The sequence below is a fragment of the Lissotriton helveticus genome, chromosome 1_1, assembly GCF_964261635.1.
Source record: "Lissotriton helveticus chromosome 1_1, aLisHel1.1, whole genome shotgun sequence".
In the NCBI taxonomy this organism is placed as follows: domain Eukaryota; kingdom Metazoa; phylum Chordata; class Amphibia; order Caudata; family Salamandridae; genus Lissotriton; species Lissotriton helveticus.
In genome coordinates, this window is record NC_136057.1 from 345,520,653 (window position 1) to 345,544,122 (window position 23,470).

General features: G+C 43.8%; 1 protein-coding gene across 11 annotated transcripts in view; it reads left to right on the top strand.

Annotated features, from left to right (window-relative positions):
- Positions 1-23,470, top strand: part of LOC144807664 (protein mono-ADP-ribosyltransferase PARP12-like) — a 393,804-nt gene that overhangs the window by 356,730 nt on the left and 13,604 nt on the right. For 2 of the 11 annotated variants that reach the window (XR_013606379.1, XR_013606384.1), the window contains 5 exons: positions 1,690-1,807; positions 8,392-8,488; positions 12,985-13,069; positions 13,444-13,574; positions 20,993-21,157. Coding sequence is in view for 9 of the 11 variants with exons in the window: in XM_078673300.1 (XP_078529426.1) it covers positions 1,690-1,807; positions 8,392-8,488; positions 12,985-13,069; positions 13,444-13,574; positions 21,006-21,157 (583 nt within the window). In the remaining 2 variants the exon portion in view is untranslated. Of the gene's footprint in view, positions 1-1,689; positions 1,808-8,391; positions 8,489-12,984; positions 13,070-13,443; positions 13,575-20,126; positions 20,246-20,992; positions 21,158-23,470 lie in introns of those variants that run through there. The other 9 variants (XM_078673300.1, XM_078673306.1, XM_078673326.1 and 6 more) reach the window with 7 other exon arrangements.

Genomic DNA, 23,470 nt, shown 5'->3' on the forward strand with positions numbered 1-23,470 from the left:
TTTCTCCCTGAATGCTTCCAACTTATGGAACTGCCTGCCCTCTCCTCTCCGCAGCGAACCCAACATCTTGACCTTTCGCAAACTTCTCACGACACACCTATTTTGCACTCTCCCCTAGGACCTCTCTGCCTTCTTCATGTAATCTGTAAGCGCTACGAGGCCTTAGGGTAGAATACGCTCTATAAATACAATTTTCATTTCATTTCATTTCATTCAATAACAAACCCTTCAGTTTTGCTATGTACATTATTATTGTTATTACGGTTAATATTACTATTATTTTTGAAGGAGACGAGAATAAACCACTACATAACCAGTCATATAAATCACAGGCAGCTATAATGTTGCTTAAACACTTTATAACTCTAAAAAGGAATCGGAAAATAAATCATCATTTAAATGGGAATGCAAAATGCAGACAAAATAAATAATAGTATTTAAAGTTAATATATAAAATAAGAAAACATCAAAAAGCACACTTTAAGGCAGCTTTGTCTCTAAATAGAAAGGATCTATTTTTATGCGAATGTGAACAATGTACACAGGCTTTGGGGAGTCACTCAACGTGAATGATCCCAATTGCTTGATTGGGCTGAGCCTTTGCCCCATGCTGTATTATGTGGTGAGCAGAACAAAAATGTGAATAACTGTTTCATAGACCGATGGATGAAGTTCTTTGACCAAAAGCTCTTCCGAGTATGCTTCTATGAATTCTTTGGGAAAACAATAGTCTGGTGAGCACCGATAGCGTTCTCAAAAGCCAGACCTAGAAGACTATACAGCAGTTTTTTGTTCTTTTTTGCAGTTTCATATACTTAGCCCAAGGGCATTAGCAAGCCTACATGAGAACCAGACATTACACCTGCTTTTTTTTAGGTGCCAGACTAAGTGATGTGCCCACAGGATTTTGACGTAAGACTGGATTCCACACACGTTATCTAGTTCTCGGGTCAGCAGCTGTGGCCACCAGTCATGCCGCCCTTCAAATACAGTTCAGAAAAGTAGAATCAAACTGTTATTTCAGGGTCAAAAAGGGCTCTCTACGACAGAGCAATAAGTAAATATAACAAAATGCTTTGCAAGTTTAAGCCACTTTGGCCTGTACATTTTTATGGCTCTACATTCCATCCAGTTAGCTTGGGAACTCACATCTGGATTTTCGATGAGGAAAGGACAATCCTACAGTCAACTGAGTATGGGATTTGAGTTCCACCAGTGACATGTTTGAAGTTTCTCTTCTAGGGGATTTACACATTGGGGACACTTAAAAGTTTTAAATATAAAGAAGGTATCCTCATAAATCCATGCAGTGGTCCCTTCTGTTAGATGAATGTGGTTATCCTGCCAATAATACTTAAAAAACTGCAGCATATTGGACATTTCAAGGTTTTTATCACGTTAACTCCTCCCATGTCATTCGCAGGTGGTAGCTTAATTTGGATGTATAGTGGCATGATAACGCGATTGCGAACAGATGAATTAAGCAAAAGATATGGTTGCCTAGGCTAATTTGTATGTTTTCTCTTGACTGATTGGTTGTTTATGGTTGAGCTTCCTGTGGTTGTAGGATTGTGTGTAAGAGGATACTAAGTGTTTCACAACTATAAAGTTAAGCTTCCTTCTTGTTGAAATATTCATTGTGCAAGACTTAGCTTGACTTGATTTTTCAATATATTGCTTTTTTTGTAGGTGGGAATGGAGAAAGCCAGTGTTACATCAGAGGATCTGGAAAATATCTACTTGGCTGATAGGAAGACTGTACTTGAATTTGAGGCTGGTTCTCAGAAGTATGAAATAAACTTCCAAGGTACCAAAACATTATATTTGTTTATAGTCTCCCATCAGATTATTATTTTTTTTTTAATTAATATGTTTATTAAGTTTATGCACAACAAACAAGAGACATTGACATACTTCACATAATGGTTGCAGCGTGTGGCAATCAGAAGTAAACAGCGCAGCACCATGCTGGCAATACAGGTACAGTACATCAAGCATTTGACATAGTTCTTTATACTGTCTTAACCACTTTGTCGAAGTGTAGATTCGGACAATCGGTGTAATTTGCATCATGCAGATGTAATGCTACAGGTGGAGCAGTTGGTCAGGGGGCGCAGGGCGCTGTGGAGCAGAGGCAGCGCCATGGTAAGCATCCATCGTGTTCGTCATTCCTGTCTTGTACAGAGCCCAAAGGTTCTTTGGTCTGTTGCGGGGCGGTAACAGTTCACTGTAATTTTCAGTCTGGGTGCAACAGAACATCATATCGTTAGACCCCAGAGCTACTGTAGGCGTAGGGCCACGAAGCCAACAGATCGCAACACATCTCTTTGAGTACCCAAGCAATGCTAAGAGCGGGTCAGGGACCAACGTCAGTTCTGTGATTTGATTCATTTCAGTAAATACCAGACCCCAGAAGTGGGTGATCCCCGGGCATGTCCAGGCTAAATGGAAGAAGTCAGCAATGTGTTCACTACATCTTTCACAGTGAGACTCCTCCCATAGCCCATAACAGTGTAGACGTTCCGGCGTGTAATTAACCCTGTTTAAGAATTTTAAGTGAACGAGTCTGTGCCGGCCATTCAGTGAGACACGTTTAGTGCTCATGCAGCCGAGAGCCATTTGTCATCAGTAAGGCCTATCTGTAGGTCACGCTGCCAGGCTAGCCGTGATTTAGTATATTTACTTCCCCTAGCAGACATTGTGGTGCAGTAAATCTTAGCTACCATCTTAGCAGATGTTTGTGCTCTAATGATAGCAGTTAGGGCCATCACCTCATAAGGCTCCGCTATATCTTCACCCAATAAGTACTTGAGAGCATGTCTAATTCTGTGGAATTGGAATTGAGCAAGGAGCGTCGGTGTAGCTTCCCCTCCATTCATATCATCCCATGTGCGTGCTGCGCCATCTACGAAGAGATCCCCTATGACTTGGGCATTTAGCATCTGTAAGGCGGTTATTACCCCCCAATCTTTACATGGTGCAAGACAGTGGCACCATTCAAGGTGGGCTACTGGGGAGTACAAATATTGCCCCCCTGAATAGCCAATAAATAATGCCAGGTGTGATCTACCGTGTTAAGGGAATCCAATATACCTGTATGTCTATCAGGGTGTGTGAACAGCAAGGCAGGTAGAGGCCTAGGGGGCAGTAACTATCATCTCTATCCGAACGTGCGGAATGTCAAACGGGCCATGTATCCAATGAAATGCCTGAGAACTTTGAGCAGCCCTATAATATAAATCCAAATCAGGAGCACCCAGTCCCCCCATCAAGTACAGTAATGTCAGTATTTGCCAGGCGACGCAAGCCTGCTTGCCCGCCCGGGCCAGGTGTATCATTAGGGAATGGAGGTGCTGGAAGAATACACGGGGCACCCAGCGGTTAATATCCTCTTCCAGTTTGGAAATAGTGACCCCATAGTTCTCCCTGAGGACCACCTCGGAGTCAGTGTGCAGTTTGATCCCCAAGTACCACATCGCCTCTGTAGATCACTGCAGTGGGTATTCAGGCACGAAGGCCGCCGTGGCAGGGGTTAGGGGTAACATGATGGATTTGCTCCAGTTAACCCTTAGGCCAGACAGGGCGCCAAAGAGCACTACCTGGCGTAATACCGGGAAGAGATTGTCCTCAGGGTCTCTGATATAAAGCAGTGTGTCATCCGCATAGGTGGAGACAATCAGGCGGTAGTTCGGAAAGCGAATGCCTCTATGGCTATGATATTCCTGCAGGGCACATGCCTAGGGCTCAGTGATCAAGGCGTAGAGAGTCGGCGATAAAGGGCAGCCCTGTCTCGTTCCCCTGTATATTCCTATAGGGTTAGTGACCAGGGAGCCTATTTTGATAACGTGCTGTGGGAAAGGAATACAGTACAGCGAGAAGTTGCAGAAGCACCTCTCCCACCCCCATATGTGTCAGATAATCTAATATTTGCTCATCTGGACTGCAGCCTCTCGAGGCACAAAGGTCAGAATAATATTGTCGAAATTGCCCCTTGGGCATCCGTTAGCAGAGAGTCACCAGGTTGTGTTCTAATTTCTGTGATCGCCGTGTTGTCTCTGCGTGGCCTGAGGAGCTGTGCAAGACCGCCCTAGCCATTCGCCTTCACCAAAAGTATGAGCAGAGGCATACTTCCCGATGTGCTTTATTTCCGCATCAGCCTCTGCATGGTATTCCTGTAGAGTCTGCATCAATTCTAGGCTAAGGGCATCATTCGGACCATCGAGCAGGGAAACTTTTAGCTCCTTTATCTTACATTCCAGATCCGCCAGTCTATTACGAATCGATTTAAGAACCCCCGCATGTTTAGATATAGCCACCCCCTAATATATACTTTAAAAGCCTCCCATATAGTTTGGAAGGAATCAACTGATTCCACATTGGACTCAAAAAAGTCTCGATTGCCATAGCAATATCTTCCTTAAAAGCAGCGTCCAGTAGAGAGTAGGGTGGAAAGTGCCACATGAAGGGGAGATGCGCTTCTTGGGGGATGCGAGAGCCAAGAGCAGGGGTGAATGATCCGAATAGGTGCGCGGCAGAATCGAGCAAGACTGGATGTCAGGCAATAAGTGTCTAGAGGTGAACCAGTAGTCAATTCTGGTATGGATATTATAATACGCAGAGTAATGTGGGTAGCCACCCTGGCCCGCATGCCTGTTGCACCAAACATCGCACATATCCAACCTAATCAATGATGTCTCCACTACTCTAGCCAAAGCAGAGACCCGTCTGTCCGGACCGTCCAACCTATCCAAAGTGGTGTCCCTAACAAAATTAAAATCCCCTCCCCACAAGATCTCTCCAGGAGCATGAAGGTAAGAGAGGTCAGTCAACTTACTATAAAAGTCTGGGTGATCATACTTAGGTCCGTAAAGGTTTTGGAAAAGTAACTCCATTTCCTTACCGCCACATTTGGTGAGAATAAACCGACCCTACCTATCCGTCTCCTAGGGCGAAAGTCGGAACGCCGTCTTCGGGATAACCCATGTCAAGAACCCCCTAGCATGCGTGGTGAAGCCGGTGCGTAAGATGAGACAATCTAGTGGAAGGTTTGTCTCCTGTAGGAGGGCGATATCGATATTATGCCTATATAGGTAACACAAAATTTTCCGGACTTTCCTAGAGTCATTAAGGCCATGCACATTCAAGGTGAGCACTGCGACCGAGTCTGGAGGGTTGTCATAACTTGTCTCAACCCTAACCATCATTAGGAATTATCCAGCTCAGGTTCCGCAGTGCCAGTCTCACCGGGCCTACACAGCCATGGTGTCGCACTTCGTAAGTTGTCACAGCAGGAAATATGTCATAAGTCAGTCTCAGTACATTCCCACCCCCCACCCACGCTAGGCCTAACCCAACAGAGCCTGTAGGATTCAAACATCCACAACGTGCATTTTGACAGAAAGGATCCACCTCATCAACCACACAAAACATCAATTCGTATCTCAAACCCCACCCTCCCCAAACCCATGCCGGCCCTGCCCCAGCTTCGCCACGGTACCATCCCTCCCACCAATAGAACTGCCCCACCCTCACCCCAACAGAAAGAACACTCCCCAGTATGATTCACGCGAGGGTGGATGCAGCTCGACAGACAAGTAGAAGTTTTTGGCCCGTGTAAGGCCGCACTCCGAACACTGTCAAGTGAATAGCATGCAACTGTTTTTCATTATGCACCACCAAATCCCAGGAGTACCTCAAGAGTTTTACAGTAAGTGTGACCACAACACTATGATATGCCATGTTCGAAAGTTCAACCTGAGGTGACACATATGCTACGTGTAATCCCCGTCTGCATGGGAAGTTGGCGTCCGAGCTAAGCAGTATCCATGAACATTCCCATAGCCACCTCCCCCAGGAAAGAATACTTTGCCTGTCCCTTCTGGGCAGTGGAGTCTACCGAGTAGAGAGTCATTCTATCACAGGCCTCAGGAGGGGAGAGCAAGGAGTCACAGTCCTACAGCCAGGGCCCCGGCAACAACACTCCCTCCCGCCCAGAAGCTATCAGGTCATACTTAGCAGACAGTGTCACCAATAAGTGATTAGTCCTGTTCCTCCTTCAGGCCTCCCGTCGCTTCATCAAGCAGGTGCTTCTCCGGGCCTGTGTCGCTCCTCCTTCACCCGTCTTTCAGCGCCTTCTGCAGTACCTTTGGGTCTATGAAGATGTGGGAGCGACTGCCTGTTAACTCAAAGTTTCTCTGGATATAGCATGGCATAGTCCACCCCCAGATCTCGGAGTTGTCTCTTCATGGGGTCGAACAGACATCGTGCTTCTTGGACCCGGATTGTGAAGTCCGGGAACAGAGAGATCATGGACCCCTCAAATCGTAGTGGTTGTTTCTCACAGGCCAGCTTCAGCGCAACAACGCGATCCTGGTAGTTGAGTAACTTTGCTATGATCGGCCTAGTGGCAGCTCCTGGCGGCAGCCTCGGACCCAGAGAGCGGTGCGCTCCCTCCACCACGAACCTCCCATCAGATTTCTTCTGTTTAGTTTTACCTAGAAACTTTGAAAGCAGGTATCTGTGTACTGCTACTGAGGCTCCAGTAGGATTCTACATACACCACCAGTGTTGTGTCAACAACATGTTGAATTTCTGAGTTCTTCTCTGTGATTGTGAATGGTCCCTGAAGACACCTTTTATCAAAAAGCTACGTTTTGCAACAATGATTCAAACACTAGTTAATCCAAAGCCCAGTGTTTTATATTGGGAAATGTCCCAGGTTGCTATGTGTGCATATCTAAAGCATTGACATCTGCCTGCAATTCTGGCTCAATGTCCTTTTATATAACACCTTTTCAGGAATGTTGGTGGTGTGTGGCCCTTTGAATAGCTGAATTGCTAGCCTCTGGATTCTGGGTGCAATAGGGCAGGAAGAGGGGGGTCAGAGACATAAAGCAGGAGTGTAGATGAGAAATGTAACTGCTAGCTGAACTGTGGGTGGTGAGGTACCACATATATAAATAATTAAACGGCATGCACTTGCATCTGGTATTTCGAGAAACCTTGTCTACCCGTTCCAGAGTTTGTTCCCGCTCCTTTCTTCGGAATTCCCTTTTGAGGGGTGTCTCCCATCTATAGCAGAGTTTGGTCAGCTCAGGTAGGGCCATGGACAGGATTGTTTTGGAAAGACAGGATATTAATTTGTTACCTCCACCAAAAGTGAGAAGTGTTTGTTATAAGTCATGTATCCACAGTTCGGGGGGGGGGGGGGTCATCTCCAGAGAGGGGTCGTTATTCTTTGCAATGCCCCATAGGTCAGAAATTGTGGGTCGGGTAATCTGTCTCCCTCTATCATATTGTCCAAACTGCAGAAACTCCCCTGTGTGCATAACAATCTCCCACTGTTTCTATCCCCGCCCTTGTCCATTCCTGCATCTGTCATTCAGTGAAAACCTATTATTGGAATGCCTACCATTGGGAGCACAGGTGCATAAAGCTTGTGTTGCCCGTTTTTCTTTTTTAATAGCTACTTTACAGCAGTGATATGCTATAGTAAGCAACGTGGGCCAGCGTGTCTGTTTCCTCTTTGCACCTAATGGACACAGCCTTCTTGAAATATACTTTCATGTACTACAGGTTTCAGGCCATTTTGCTCCTCGCCCCAAATTACACAGCTGGAGCACTGTTCCAGTTTGTGTCCTGGAGCATCTTTAATTGGCTACTCCCAATTCAGACCATGCCATTGTGTCTGACCACAGTAAAAATGTTGATTACCAATGCAGGTGGGAACACTTACAGTTTGCTCCTCCACTTTGGAGAGCACATCAATGAAAGATGAAGCCACACTTTGAAAACACAGCTTAGAATGTCGAACACCTCCTAACAACTTACTTGCCTCTGCACGAGCATCTGTAATACAGTGTGACTGCAAAGACAAGGGGACATGCCCCCATGAAAATGTGTGCAGCTCCTTCTGTAATACCATAACACCCACATGAGGCAAAGAAGCACTTGGAAATACCCACTGCACCCATATGGCACTCTGTGAAATATGTGCCAAGGTTTCCAATGTAATTTGAGCAGAGATAATAAATAATTTAAAATAATAGATTTAGTCAGCAAACTCTAATGTTTACTAGAAACATTATTATTGCTGAGATTTATCTAGAGGTCTGTGTGCGGGTCTGGAAGTTGCATCTCAAAAGTGATGGTCTTGGTAGGATACAAAATTGAGACCTGTAGGTCACAACAGATTTCAGGAGCTAACACATATAACTTCACTATTGCTTCTAACTTCACCAAAAGCGCAAATATCCATATGATGTTTTGTAGAAAATACTGGCTTTTTTATTTCAATAATATTAGTTTCAGTTGCACATCCTCATTCTACAAGCCATGGTAAGTGAAAAGATTTTTCCAGCAGCTCATCCACATCTTCATTGTGTTTCCTAGACATGACTCAGAGAAATCTGTTCTATGGGACAAAGAAAGCGGTTCTCCGGAGGCCAAGGTTTGTGTCCCAGGAGGATGTGAAGAAGCTGAGGGACGGGTACGTCTTATCTTTCAGAAACATACTTTATACTGCGCCTTGAACCACGCCGTGCCATAACAATGCGTTCCGAACCACTAATGCATTTTTACCTCGCATTCCTTTATTATGCAAGTCTTTACAACAACTTGCCTCAAGGAAAGCATTGTGGGACAGATGTTAGACTTCCATCACTTTCCCTACTGTTGCACAGACTGGAGTTGGAATAGTAAATTATACTATTCCAAAGTCCAGCTCTTTCCTTAAGGCGTCATTGTATCGGCTTGCGTGGTAAAGAAATGCGTTGTAAAGACGCATTTGTGGTTTGGACATCGTTGTTAAGGTATGCGTGGTAAATGTCTGTATGGTTCCGACATACAACGGTTATCTTGTGAGAAACATCACACTTTACAAATAGTTGCCTTATTCATCAGTTGGTGAACGTTTTTTTCTGCAAATGCAGACACAAAGGGGCTCATTACGACAGCTAGTCGGTGGTGGGCCTTCCGCCATTGTACTGCTTTTTTCCCCCGTACTCAGCACAACCGTAGGGATTTTGATATCCCTCTCCTCCATTCGTTTTGCGGCAGACAAACTGCAGCAAAATGAATGGCGGAAATGGATTTGGGGGTCCTGTAGCGGGCCCCCCTTATTCCCTGGGACTAGGTCAAGGGCACTGGGGGGGCACCTATAGTGCCCCCCTACATATCCCTGCTCCATGTGGCAGGCACCGCAGGGTGCCTGCCACGTAGAGCAGGGATGTGCAAGTGCCTTTATTTTTGCATTGCGGCGGAGGCTGTTGAACGCATCCCCGCCACAATGCAAAATATAGGTGATGCGACCGCCATGGTAGAGGTCGCATCGTATTCTGGATTGTTGGGAGGCCTCCTCATGGGCAGCCGGTCCCAAATCCGAAAAGATGGCGGACGGACGCAGGTCCTTCCACCATCGTAATGAGCCCCAAAGTGTTTCGCTGGACACAAGTGATCACTATGCACTGGAGGAGTCCAGTTCCAAGAGAAAGCTATGTATGGCAAAATAGTGTAGGATACTCACAATAAGGGCCTCGCTGACTTGCGCAATAAGGGTCAGATAGGTTAGGGGTGCAATGCTAAACAGACACTTTGTTACTCCCAACTTGTAATGATTCGGGCAAGTTTCTGGTACAAACATGAATTTTGAAAATAGCTTTAGGGGAGTACCAAAATAAAAGGCAATGTTAAATGTGCCCAAAAATGCAATTCGGAGTCTGCTCCCTCATTGTGATTTCTTTTTCTGAATCATTAAGTTCAGTTTCGGCTCCAAAAATGTTTAACTGTCCATTGTTGATTAACTATAGTTCCCAGTACAATATAATCCATAGTGTTAGCTTTGGATGATGTTGTCCTCTTTACTGTCACGATTAACTGTTCAATGGCTTTCTTCAATATTCTTGTGTTTGTTTCGCCCATGGAGCATTTCTCAGTTTTTCCTTCCATTGCTGACTTGAGGGGATTTATTTAAATTTGTATTCTCTCTCTCCCTGGTAGCTCATAGCTTTTCCTGCCCGCTTCTACTCCGTCTCTTATTTATGTTCTAGAGGTTCTCCTCGTCCATTTACAGCTCATCTGATTGGCCAATTTGTGCTTTTATTTCTTTATTTAATACATCACTCTTTCATAATGGAAGTTGGCTATTTGGAACGTTAAGTTAAATAAAGAATAAAGAAAAATTCCAACATTGCAGCTCGTGCATCACTATGCGATTATGTGCATGAGCTACCATCTTGTTTTTATCTTAAACTAAAAGCAAGAGAATTCCAAAATGGCTGCCTTAGCATCTACATACGGGCTAACACAGCTGCAGCCATCTTGGATTTCATTTTCATTTACTTTATGTAGTGCAAACAAGCAAAGGCAGTAGCTCAGTCTTCATTATAAAAGTAGAGATCTATCCACTCTTGTTTATATAAGAGTCTTGCAAAAGCCATCATGTGTTTCAGTCCCCTGGACTTTTTGATTGTTGCATAAAGTTACAAACTATGCCTATTGTACTTTGCATTATCAGAACATAAATTCAAAAACAAACACAAATATTTTACATTGACAAATGTGTTTACAGACACCCAGTTAAGTATGACCAATGTAGATGGACGAAAAGGTCCTCTATTACCAAGAAATGTAAGCATCTTATGAAACTGCAGTTCACTCATGTGAAAAAGATAGTTTAAAAAACTCTTCAAGAAAGTGGAGGAATGCCATTTAAAAACAAAGACCTGTGCTAAACAGTGTTCCATAACGTTTCTTTTTCTCTATGGGCAGAAGCATAGGGGTAGGCTGACAAGATTAGCAGGTAAACGTCAGTCAAAGAGTCCTAACTGATAATTATATCTGAAAACCTGAAGAATAGAGTGCCTTAAAGGAAGATAATACAAACAAAAGAGTTATCGGAAGTGGCATATAAAGGAGAAATATGCAAGCATTGAATTGAAACAAGAAGTTAGCATTATGCTTAATTTCAGGATTCAGGGTGAGCTTGGGCGTAGTATTTTAGCACTGGTTCGTCAAATTATTATTATTATTATTATTATTTTTATTTTATTTAATGCTTCTAAGGATTGACAGCATTTGAGAATAAATGTGCTCATGTTTTTTAAGTTGTTCAATTTCACCATTTGTTTTCAAAATAATTGTTTTAGGTACTGTAGTTTACTAAGAATCAATTGCACTAAGCCCTTTTGTGGCCTCAAAATATGCGATTCGCAAAATCATTGGGTTTGCAACCACAAAAAAGCTGTTTCTAACATACAAAATCCATTTATGAATTGGAAACATTTTTTGACTCGTAAAATGAGTGTTCTGACCACTTTCGATTCTTAGGGCCCAATTACGATGGCGGAAATCCCGCCACCGCCAGCCGTGCGGTGTCAGGCCCTCCACCATCTGACTGGCAATTCCCCCGCCACATTATGGCGGGTGCAAAGACCGCCCGCCACGCTTCCGCCACAGGCAACGGTTACGATTGCCTGGCGGAGCGGACATGAACTGTAAAATGGTGGCGGTGCCTAGCAGGTACTGTCCGCCAGATTACAATGCTGTCTTCAACCAGCCTTTCCATGACAGGGACCCTGCCATTAAAAGGCTGGTAGATATTAGATTCAGGGCCCCGTTGCGGACCCCCTCTATGTTGGGAAGGGATGTATTGGGGGGGTACCCATGGTACCCCCCAACATTTCCCTGTACTACGTGGCAGGCACCACATGGTGCCTGCCACGTGGTGCAGGGAAATGCACTGCACGTCATTTTAACATTGCAAACGGTGCTGCAGCCAGCAGCACCGTGCGTCCGCAATGTTCTGGTGGTTGCATCGTAATTTGATTGGCCGGACTGCTGCATGACTGGTGGGCAGTCCCATCCACCGCAACGACCGCGAGCGGACTCAAGTCCGCCAGCCATCGTAATGACCTCCTTGGTTTGGAAGAGGTGCGAAAGGGACATTCCATCCAATAAGTAATTGCGGTATCCTTTGGTTTGCAACGCAGTTCCGGTTGCGTAACATTGACGAGTTAGCGACTCTTCTAAGAATATGGTAACTGATTTGCGAAGGTAAAGCAGAACCATTATGACCCCTTCCCCTCTGGGAATTGGGGTAGCAGATCAACAATGGAAACATATTTTTTTTAATGCACCGGTTTCTTTAAGGAATACAGGCTGCTTTAAGAAAAAATAAAGCTTTCCAGTTTGGAATACAATCACAGGGATGGTGGTTTGCTGTCTCTTGTAGGCCACCCTGCCTGTGAATATAGCCGATCACAGGGGGTTGCAAATTGCACTTGCCTAATGAATATTAATTGGGTGGGTCGTTCTGTGACCCCCTGCGATTTGTTACTTTGTGAACAGAGATATTAACACAAGTTTCAGTTGGTAAATCTGATTCTATTTGCAAAAAGTCTGTGTGCAATGTTGGACCACTTTATGTGAATGGAATAATAGTACTTCTGACCCCAAATATGTTTATGATAAGTTGTATAATGATGGTTGCGTGTAGTTGTATGATGATGTTTGCATGTATAATGAACAGATGCATATATGTAAGAGTATATCTTTATAATGACTGTAGCAGTCTAATAAATGAAGATATAATAGATATAATAGTAATAGGTAATATCATCTACAATTGAGTGGACAGTGTGTGAAAAGAAACGTTCTCTTCAGTGTAATAACTTAATGTGTTCTACATGTGTACCACAGTTGAAGCAGTTGAAGGTCTTACCAAATCTTCATTTTAACATGCACTTTGCAGGAATCTGTCCATGGGTTGATTGCACCAGGATTTAATCCGCTGCTAGTTTTTTGGGGAGATTGTCATTTTCCCTACACGTAGACCATGGTCTAGTTAACCACAGCTCCAAGTTCCACTCACTATAAGAGGAGAGTTATGTGCAGATGCAGATATCCATGTTGCTCAAGGGTGAGAGGGATCCATACCAGTTGAGAGAAGTGAAAGGACTTTGATGAAGTGTGTGCTTTTCTTTTTAGTGGCAAAACCAATCAGATGACCTCAGCAACCCACTCAATTCCAGACTACTGGGACACATCGGCACAGCCCAGCACAGACCACCAGGTATAAGCACATGCTCTCTGACAGACACAGACTTATTCTATGCTGGCCAACTTTAGGCTCGCACTCTAGCAATAAAGAACTGGTGAAGCATAACTATAGGCAATAGGGAAGAGGGTAGTGAACTCTAGGAGTAAGGCAGTGAACACAAAGATATGTGTAGGACTCCAGTGGGATTGAACCAGTTTTCATCGGCGTCTCTGAGAGTGCACCCGTCTGTGCAGTCAAGCTTGAGATGTAGCCATGTTAGGTCCTTACCCAGCACCATGATACGTAGGACTGCTGGTGTGAAGACATGTCTGCCCTTACCTTATACTATATAAGGGAGTATGTTTGTCTAGCATTGACCAAATGTTCTGTATTTTTTTGCCTTGCAGCTGGTGGAGGTTCAGAGGTGTTCTTCTGAATTCCAAGAAATCGAAAGAGAATTTGCAAAGACCCTGCCTGAGTTCTCCGTGCAACAGATAAAGAGGATTCAGAATCCATCTCTCTGGCAAGCCTATCAATTGTAAGTTGCATGTGACGGTAATGGCAGGGTTTTCGTAAGGGTAGTGGAGTGTTGGAGGGAGAGCTGTCTGGTTCAAAGAACATTCAGACTGTAGCCTTTAGTTGCTGAGGTGAGCAGTTGGCAGCTAGTGGGTTCCTCACCTCGCCATTAAAGGTAACCGAATTTGACATAGGAACAACACCAGGCCAGTGCTCAGTATGACAAGTGGCAGTGAAAAGAGGACACTTGAAGAATTCTGGGACAGGTAGCACTGCAGGACAGGGATCTTGGTTAGATATAAACCTAATGAGGGTGGGACCAGCCGACAAGAGAAGTAAAAATACAATTGCAGGGTATAGTAAGCATTTTTTATTAGTGACCTATGGGTTTAAGAGCACAATACATCATGACTCATACATGAAATGCATCACATAGCAGATTCCCATAGACAAGAACATGCTGCATGGCTTCACCCTTTAGTCCGGATCACACCTGAGCTGTGAATTGAATTCAGGATGCACCAGAGCGCGAGTGCTCAGGCTAGAACGTCCCTCTACAGTGACTCATAGCAGGCAGCCACCTCAGCTCTGTTGCAGGGCTGGTTATACTCTGCTAAGCAAAGACGCAGAGCAAGCAGGATATTGTTAGGCAGGTTTCCAGGACTCAGACAGAATCACAAAGCACAATGTTAGTAAGCTCATGGCATTGCCTGCCTGCGACTGTAGTACTCCCTTCATCAGTGTCCCGGATTCTCTTGCTGCAGAGGCAGGGGCCGGTTGGCATCTTGTAATACTGAAATATGCAAGACTTCCATATTTAGCAATGGCAGAGATGAGGTTATGTGGGCACCAGGCAGAAGAAGCACAGACAGGTAGGGCATCTTGCAGCATTGACATGGAGTCAAGATTCACCAGGCAGCAGTGCCTACGGGCCAAGACAATAGGAGGCAGCAGTGACAGGTCTAGTCTAGGAGAGAAGATATGTGTGAAAGGTTTAAAAGAAAGGCTATAAGAGGTTGGTCTTCAATGCCTTCTTAAATTGCAGGACAGTGGGTAAATAGCTAGTTACTATAATTTTGTGATAATGGACCTAAAGTTTAATCCCTTCTCATTGGCGTGACTAAAGGCGGCACTTTGGCTTTGGAGGTATCGTGCGGTGAAGGCCGGAGGCTGGAAAAGTTTTTTGCATCAGTCCTGATGGGCCAAAGGTGCATTAAACAATATAAGTCTGGGACCAGAAGATTTTCTTGGTCCATTTGCCATTGTTTTGGGAATGAGGATTTAATTGCTTCTTGTATTGTACTACTGGCTGGGAAGACAATGCACTGTATTGATTGAGTGCCCTAAGTTCATCCAACAGCTTCATCGGTGTTTCACCTTAGTGACTCATAGCTGAGGGGTTATCTTGCTGCAGTGACTCAGCGATGAAACGTTATTTTACTATATTGACTGCATATTGAGAGAAGCTCATCTCATTGCTGCAAAGCCATGTGAGAAGCTCATCTCACTGCTGTAGCAACATGAGAGACACTCATCTCACTGCTGACACCATGAGAGAAGTTAATCTAACTGCTGTAACACCTTGATAGAAGCTTATCTCACTGCTGTATCCGCACGAGAAAAGCTAATCTCACTGCTGTAACAACATGAGAGAAGCTCCTCTTACGGCTGTGACACCATAAGAGCAGCTCATCTCACTGCTGACACAATGAGAGAAGTTCATATAACTGCTGTAACACCATGATAGAAGCTTATCTCAGTGCTGTAACAGCACAAGAGAAACTCACCTCACTGCTGTCACACCATGAGACAAGGTCATGTCACTGCTGTGACACCATGAGAGATCATCTCACTGCTGTGACACCATGAGTAAAGCTCATCCTGCTGCTGTGGCACCATAAGAGAAGCTCATCTTGCTGCTGTAACACCATGAGAGAAGCTCATCTCACTGCTGTGAAACCAGCTGTAACACCATGATTGAAGCTCATCTCACTTCTGTAACACCAGCAGAGACCCTCATCTAATTCCTGACACCATGAGAGAAGCTCCTCTCACTGCTGACACCATGAGAGAAGCTCATCTCACTGGTGTTACACCATGAGAAAAGCTCATCTCACTGCTGTAACACCATGAGAGCTGCTCATCTCACTGCTGTGACACAATGAGAGCTGCTCATCTCACTTCTGTGACACAATGAGAGAAGCTCATCTCTCTGCTGTAACATCATGTGAGAAGCTCATCTCACTGCCGTGACACCATTAAAGAAGCTCATCTCACTGCTGTAACACTATGCGAGAAGCTCATCTCACTGCTGTAACACCATGAGAAAAGCTCCTCTTACTGCTGTGACATCCTGGATATTATATACATATTCCAGGACCAGCTGGTAAAAGGAACACCCGCGGGAGCCTGCTTCGCCCCCAACCATGCAAACTTGTTCGTGGGCTGGTGGGAGAAGCAGATGGCATGGTCCGACACCTGTGACAGATGGGTAGAGAGCGCTGTCAGTTGAAAAGGCTATTTTGACTATGTCTTTCTGATCTGACGTGGCACGAATGAGTCAGCCAGACATTACATCGACTACCTCAACTGTAACTAACTTAACCTCAAATTTATGAGTGAAATAAGCTCGACTCAGGTTAATTTCCTGGACCTGCGGGTATTTGTTGCTGACGAGAAAATTCAAACACCACTGCTTAGAATATCCACGGCAGGGAATTCGGTACTGCATGCAAAAAGCAGTCACCTGATTAATCTAAAGAATAGCATCCTGTATGGGGAACTATTATGGATTAAAGAAAACAGCACCAGGAATTATGATTTCCAGAGAGATGCATTCAAGAGCATAAGAAGGTTTGAAGTCAGAGGGTACCGAAAGGGAGTTCTGAAAAAAACTATTAAGAGAGTTGAAGGCAAGTCCAGGACAGACCTACTGAGAGAGGAACATAAAAAGGTGAAATCCGACACGAAGGACAATTTAATACTGATAACAAGCTTTTCCAGTGCGGCGAATAGTGTGAGGAAAATAATGCAGGCCAACTGGCGTATACTGAAGTCTGACACAGTAATAGGACAGGACTTACCTACTCATCCCTCAATTACATTTAGGAAAACCCGCTCCATTAGAGGCCAGCTGGTAGAGTGCAACTTGCGATTACCCAGAGTGCAGAGAGTGCAGAGAGGTATACAGTGTATAACAGGCTTTTTCTCTGTGGCTTGTGTAAGGCCTGTGCTAACAGCAACAAGGTATAAAATATAAAATCTTAGGTCTTAAAGACCCAGTCCGTATTACCAAATTTATGAACTGTAATACACCCTTTGTGGTGTATTGCTTGAATTGCCCGTGGGGCCTGAAGTATGTGGGCCCGCCCTCCAGTGAAAGTCCGCGTTTTAGAACACCAGTGGGTGATCCAAAATAGGAACCCGAGTTACCCTGTCACAAGGCACTTTCAGGCCCACCGCAAGAGGCATTCACTGAAATATGTTTGCATTGATTTTGTATTACGAGACATTCAAGGTGATGAAAGAGAGAAGCAGTTGTGAAGACTGGAATCACGGTATATTTTAGATTTGGTGACTAACTCACCAACAGGTCTGAGCATGGGAGAGAAACTTGGGGTGAATGAAATGAAATGAAATTAGATTTATAAAGCGCATGGCTGCCCGAGAGCGTCCCAGCGCTAACAGAAAATAGAACAAAAAGCCAACTGAGGAAAAAACCAATAATTAAGGGTCCTTGGGAAAAAGAATAGTTTTAAGTGCTTTTCGAAACTTAAGATGACAGGGTTCTGCACGGATCCAGTTGGGGAGAGAATTCCAACTTTTTGCTGCATTTACAGAAAAACGGCGACCCCCTGTGCGTGCCTTCCTAACTCTGGGGACCCTTGCAAGATTGCCACGCTCCGACCGGAGAGCCCGGGATGGTTTATAAGGGCATATCAGGCTCCTGAGGATCGGAGGTCCTTTGCCCTGCAGAGCCCTGTGGGTGACGCATAGCGCTTTAAAGATGACTCTTTCGCGTATTGGCAGCCAATGGAGTGCTCTCAGGGCTGGTCTGGCCGAAGATCTTCTCGATGTGCCTGCAAGCATCCTGGCTGCCGCATTCTGCACCCGTTGGAGAATGTTAAGGGTGGCTTCCGGGGCTGCCAGAAACAGGGCGTTACTATAATCAAGCCTCGATAGTATTAACCCCTGAATCAGCAGTGTCCTGGACTGAGGAGGCAGGAGAGGGAGAACTTTCCGCACTGAGCGGAGCAGTCCGAAACAGGTCCCTGCAACTTTCTGTGCATGGGCCTTAAAAGTCAGATCGGGCTCAAGCCACACCCCTAGGCTTTTGATTTTTTCTTTTGGAGTGGGCAGCTCCCCTAGGCAGGAAGGCCAAGCAGCTTTAGGGAAAGATGTAAGGTGATGACCGAGAAGCATAATCTCCGTTTTCGCTCCATTGAGTTTAAGCAGCGAACTGGACATCCATGAGAATATCTCAACAAGGCAGTGCACTTGTAAAATAGTGAGCAGGCAGGGCCACTAGCCGATGGATATGATCCTGTAATAATAGTAAACTTGGAGAGGAACAAATAGCGCAGAATGACATGGCCCATTTTGGGCTCAATTCTGTTAATTGCACAGTTGTAGTTTGCAAAGTAGGTGAATTGTGTATTAATGCACCCAGCGTTGCAAGCCCATACAGGGAACAAGCAAGTTTGTTATCACACTGCGAGTATTTCTTGAAATGTCAAATTCAGATTTAAGGAATATTTTCATTATGAAAGAATAAGATATCTGTGGTAGTGAAGATTGTATTTTGCAGCCAGCGCTGTAAATCCATACAGGGCACAATCATGTGTGTTACCACACTGCGAGCATTTCTGGAAACGTCACATATGTGTGCAAAGATGTAAAATATCTCCACTATTGTACAATGAGATAGATGTGGCAGTGACAATTAATAATGTTCTTCATTGTGGGTGCAGTCAATAGCTAATTTTGCCTTGTAATGCATTTTACCACTCCAATATGGCGTGACTTGAACCTGCCTTTCAATTAAAAATGATGACTCTGTTCTAATAAAATGAGGCGCAAAAGCGGCAGCCGCCAACACTGAAGAAGGCGTTCTGCTGAAATACGTTTGTTTGTTTTGTGCCATTAAATCCAAAGGAGGACTTAACCCCTGCGAGTGCTGGTGATTCTTTCTGGAGCGCTGAAATGGATCACGAGACTGCCCTTGCATACCAAGCACCCGCTAGCGAGTGCGGGAGCACTGGCAGACCAGGAGCAGAAAAAAAAAAATATATATATATATATATATATACATATATATATGTTTGTATTTATAAAATTGTCAGCATGTAGCTAGGACCTATTTTCTGTAGGAAAAAAAGCATTTTTTGTTTTGCCAATAACTTTGGCGCCGTTTGACGAATCTTCACAATTTTTTTTAAACTAGTATGACAGTCGGTTCAGTACGCATTACCAAAGCTTTGTGGTAAATCGTCAAGTGCAGGCCAAGAAAAAGGGGGTCTCAAAAGGCGTTTTCCCCATGCAATTTTCCATAGGGATTTTAGACCAGAGCCCAAACCGCTAGACGGAATGACACCAAATTTGGTGTAAATCCATTCAGTAATTTTTGAGAAATAATCAAAATCCAAATTTGTATCTATAGGAACGCAAAAGCTTTGCGAGCCCTCCCGATCTTGTGCAGAGATCTTATTGTCTGCCAACACTTCTACCAGGAAGTGTTTTGCAGCCATCTTGATACTCAGCTACAGTGATGTAATTAGTGATGTCACTGACCATGTCAAGAGTGATGTGATATGTGAGGTCAAAAGAAGTGCATTGCAGGCGCATCAGTTATAGTTAGCACAGGTAACTATAACTGCTGAATTTCTATTGCTTTGTACTAGTGCAAGCAATGTAACATACTGTAGCTCTATAACACACCTGTTGCCACAATGTGTAAATCTGGACCCGAAAGAGTGTCTGTTTAGAAGCGGCGGCTTCTCCATTGGGGCAGAGGAGCGTCGCCCCACTGCTTTCTCACAGTGCGATAAGCAGAAACATAAAATGGTATTTTAAATACCATTTTAAGATTCTGCTGTCAGAAAGCAGAAGGCAGGGTATGCCTGGTTAGGGGTGGGTGGGAAGGTATGCCGGGTTAGGGACATGCGGATCGGGGAGGATTGGCTTGCCCATTGTTGTGGGCTCTGACTGTTTGGTCGGCCCTTTGTACAATAGAGAGTAGATATACCTGAAATCATTTAGAACTTCAAGCATTCAGGTGAGTAATATCAGTGATAAGTCCTTAATGAGATCGTTTTTAGGCACCAGCGTGCCTTGTTTTTGTCTGGAACCCCAAAGCAAGTCTTGTTCATTAAAGACTTATCACGATCCTTAGCAACCCAAAAGGCTATTGATTTACACCCCTCACTACTTATAACAGAGACCTTGTAGCCACTTTTAAACATTTGATTACAAGGGTTCTATTGTGCATCCACTAATATACCCACTTGCACTGTTATTTTGGATGAAAACCACTAACAAGCATCATTTGGCTGAGATATTTCATTTTTCCACATAGGTAAAGTTTGAGGGACCATAATCTACTTTCCTGAGATATTCTTCTCGACTTTACCTAGAGAAAGTCCCAAAAAGGGATGAAACATGTGTCGGCTGAAACCATCTATGAAGCGATGACATCAATATATCTTTAAATCATCACTAAACAATTGTGCCTGTAATCAAGAGACTATAAAGCAACTGTGTTTGGAACTAAGATACAATGTGTTATTTCTGTGATACTAATTTCATATAAAAAGAAAATATTACTCACCTGAATGTTTGAAGTTCTAAATGATTTCTGGGGTATTTTCCCTATATTGTACTGTAATATAAGTGTTGTATATATTAGGAAGTATCAATGGATACACCAATAGACCTGAACAGACATGGTTAAAGATTTCATACACAATGAGTTCTCCCAGTAGTGACTTGTGACTTGTGACTTGGAGAACATGGCATGTCAGTGCAGCGGCTAATTGGTAGGAGGTCCTCTACAAGTTCCAAGCTCATGAGCTTTCACTGATATGGCATATGGGCAATAGGTGCTCTGCAGAGCTCTCCAGACATGCCTCAGGGTTTGTACTACATGACCTCTAACTGATTACGGGCAGTGTCTCATGCCTTGAAGTCATCTCTTTACAATCACCTCCTACCAGTGTCAAAGTGGGTCTTGAGTGGGTGGATATCCCACAGATAGGACATGTGTTGATGAGATGCATCTCACTGAGGTGGCGCTGGACTATGGCATCTAAGAGTAACCTAGTATGAAAAGGGCTCTTGCAGCAGTGAAATGTCAGAAGGTCAGTCAACAGCAGTAGTGTTTCTACAGGAAGGTACAGCAGTATTTGGTGTCAACTTCTCGCTTAATGTTTTAAAAAACACAAGCATGTGCCTCCAGGAAAAGGAAGACAATGAAGACGCTGAACAGGGACATGGATGTGCTGGAGAAGAAATTATTTCATGGCACAAAGAACAGTGATGTGGCTACAATCTGTTGTGAGAACTTTGACTACAGAAATCTGGGACGCATTGGAAATGTTTATGGAAAAGGTATGTTTTTGACTCTGTGGCATGGGCATGATTCTCATCTAGTAACTTATTCTGAAATGAATAATTAAGGTGCTGCTGTTTTGCTTAACCATTCATTTTAATTTTCTGGTGGCTTTGAAATGGATGCATTTGAGTGCAGTCTTACTTGTTTTTGATATCTGTACAACAGCCACATGCACTTTCAGTGCTCCTACTGACAGTCACTCTGGAAGGAGTCAGTACCTTGCAGTCTCTGCTTTGAAATGGGCTCTAGTGCACTCCCATGGGTGACCAGGGTAGTGCTTGGTGTAAGTGCCAGCAGGCAGGTCCAGCTTACAGGATGGCACCCAACAATGGTGGTGCAATTGCCCTGGTCCAATCCTTCCTCTGTACAAGTGCACAGAGGTTCACTGATCGAATGTCGACGCCCAAAATATCCCAATACACAAATATAAAGTCATAAATATCGATGTCAAAAATATCTACATCCTATATTTATAATGGTAAGTATAAAAATAACGGGGAAAACAATATCGATGTAAAAATATAGATGTATATAAAAAATAATGTTACATATATTAAATAATAAAATGAACTTTAAAAACATTATTTGAATTTAATATACATTTTAACAAATCTAAGTAATAAATGTAATTTAAAAAAATGTAAACATACATATATAAAATGTAGTATATAAATACTTTAAAACAATTCATAAACTATACATTTTTATTTATTTTTATTTTTTTATAAATATATAAACATTGAGAAATATATATAGATATATATATACACCTTTAACATAAAATCTAATCAAAAATAACATATTATAAATTAAAACATTAAAAATCTGTATTTTCTATTGAAAGTTATGCATGTTACATACATGGTATTACGAAGTGCTTCAGGTGTTTAAACAAACATACAAACATGTGGCACTAAACATGTGAGACATACATTCTGGTTGATCGAGTATACAATATATGTGACGTTGTGGTTTGACAAGATTAGTAAGGCACAGTCAATTTAAGCCTCAGAGTCGGACAGTGCATCAGTGCTCGGTGAACGAAGATACTGCAACAGTGGCTCCCAAATATCCTTGAGCCTAGATGAGGCGGGCAATTTTTCAGCGTTTAGGGCCATTGTCTCTTGACAGTACACCAAGTCCTTTCACCAGTTTGTAACCGAGGGACAGACGCGGCTCTCCCAGCACATGGCCACTCAGCGTTTGGCCAGCAATAACACTATTTTGGTAAATCTGCATAGTATTCCCCGCAGAGTCGAGATGAAGCCCAACAAACACACTTGTGGGGTGCATTCCATTGTGAGGTCCGCATTGTCATGTAATATGTTTATCACAGCTATCCAATATTTCACCACCCTATTACATTCCCATGCCAGGTGCCAGAAATACGCCCCTGGGGCGTTGCACCGCTTACATCTATCATGGTCTCTGAGACCGCATTTATATAGCTTAGATGGTGTGTGGTAATCTTGGTGCAAATACTTGAAGTGTATTATTCGTAGGTTGCCATTGGATATGAGTGCTTTAGTTATTTGCCAGCAATATTCCCAGTCCTTCGTTGTGAGTGGTGGGTCCAGCTTTTTGTTCCATTGCTCCAGACTTTTGTTTTGTGATAGTGGAACGTTATCCCTTGCTACTCAGTAAAGTTTAGTCACCAATTTATGTCTTGTAGGGCTAGTGAGTAGTGTGTGCAGGGATTGTAGTGTCGGGGGTTCTACTGGGAACGTGGGGTAGTGTGTCTACAGTGCCTTTCTGATCTTATGGATAGTAAAGATGAAAAGAGGTGTCTGATTTTGTATCTTGCTGTATGAAGCTACCGTCAGGGAACAGATCCTGCATTCTATCAATACCTGCGAGTGTATGCATTGCGCCTGTCTCTTGTGCGACTGAAATCCCAGCATGACTTGCTAGAGGCAGAAATGGGGAGTATATCTGGAGTTTGCACGCACTACGACCCAATGCTAGCCAAGCAGCGATGGTACTATCTACAGTATTGATCTCTGACCGGGGGTGCCCCTATGTGTATGGGTTAGCATGGATCCTGGAGGGACAGGGTGCGCGTCACCATCCTCCACAGCCACATGTGGTACATAATCGTGGGTACGGAACCAGTAGTAAGCGTACTGAGCCTGTGCACAAAGGTAGTAAAGGTATATGTCAGGCACACTAAAGCCTCCCCTGCTGTAGTCAAGGGCAAGAGTCGAGAGGCTCACACAAGCCTGTTTACCGCCCCCTATTAACTTAATTAAAAGCGTGCGTATCATTTTAAACAATATTGTAGGTAGTGGTATGGGAATAGAACTGAAGAA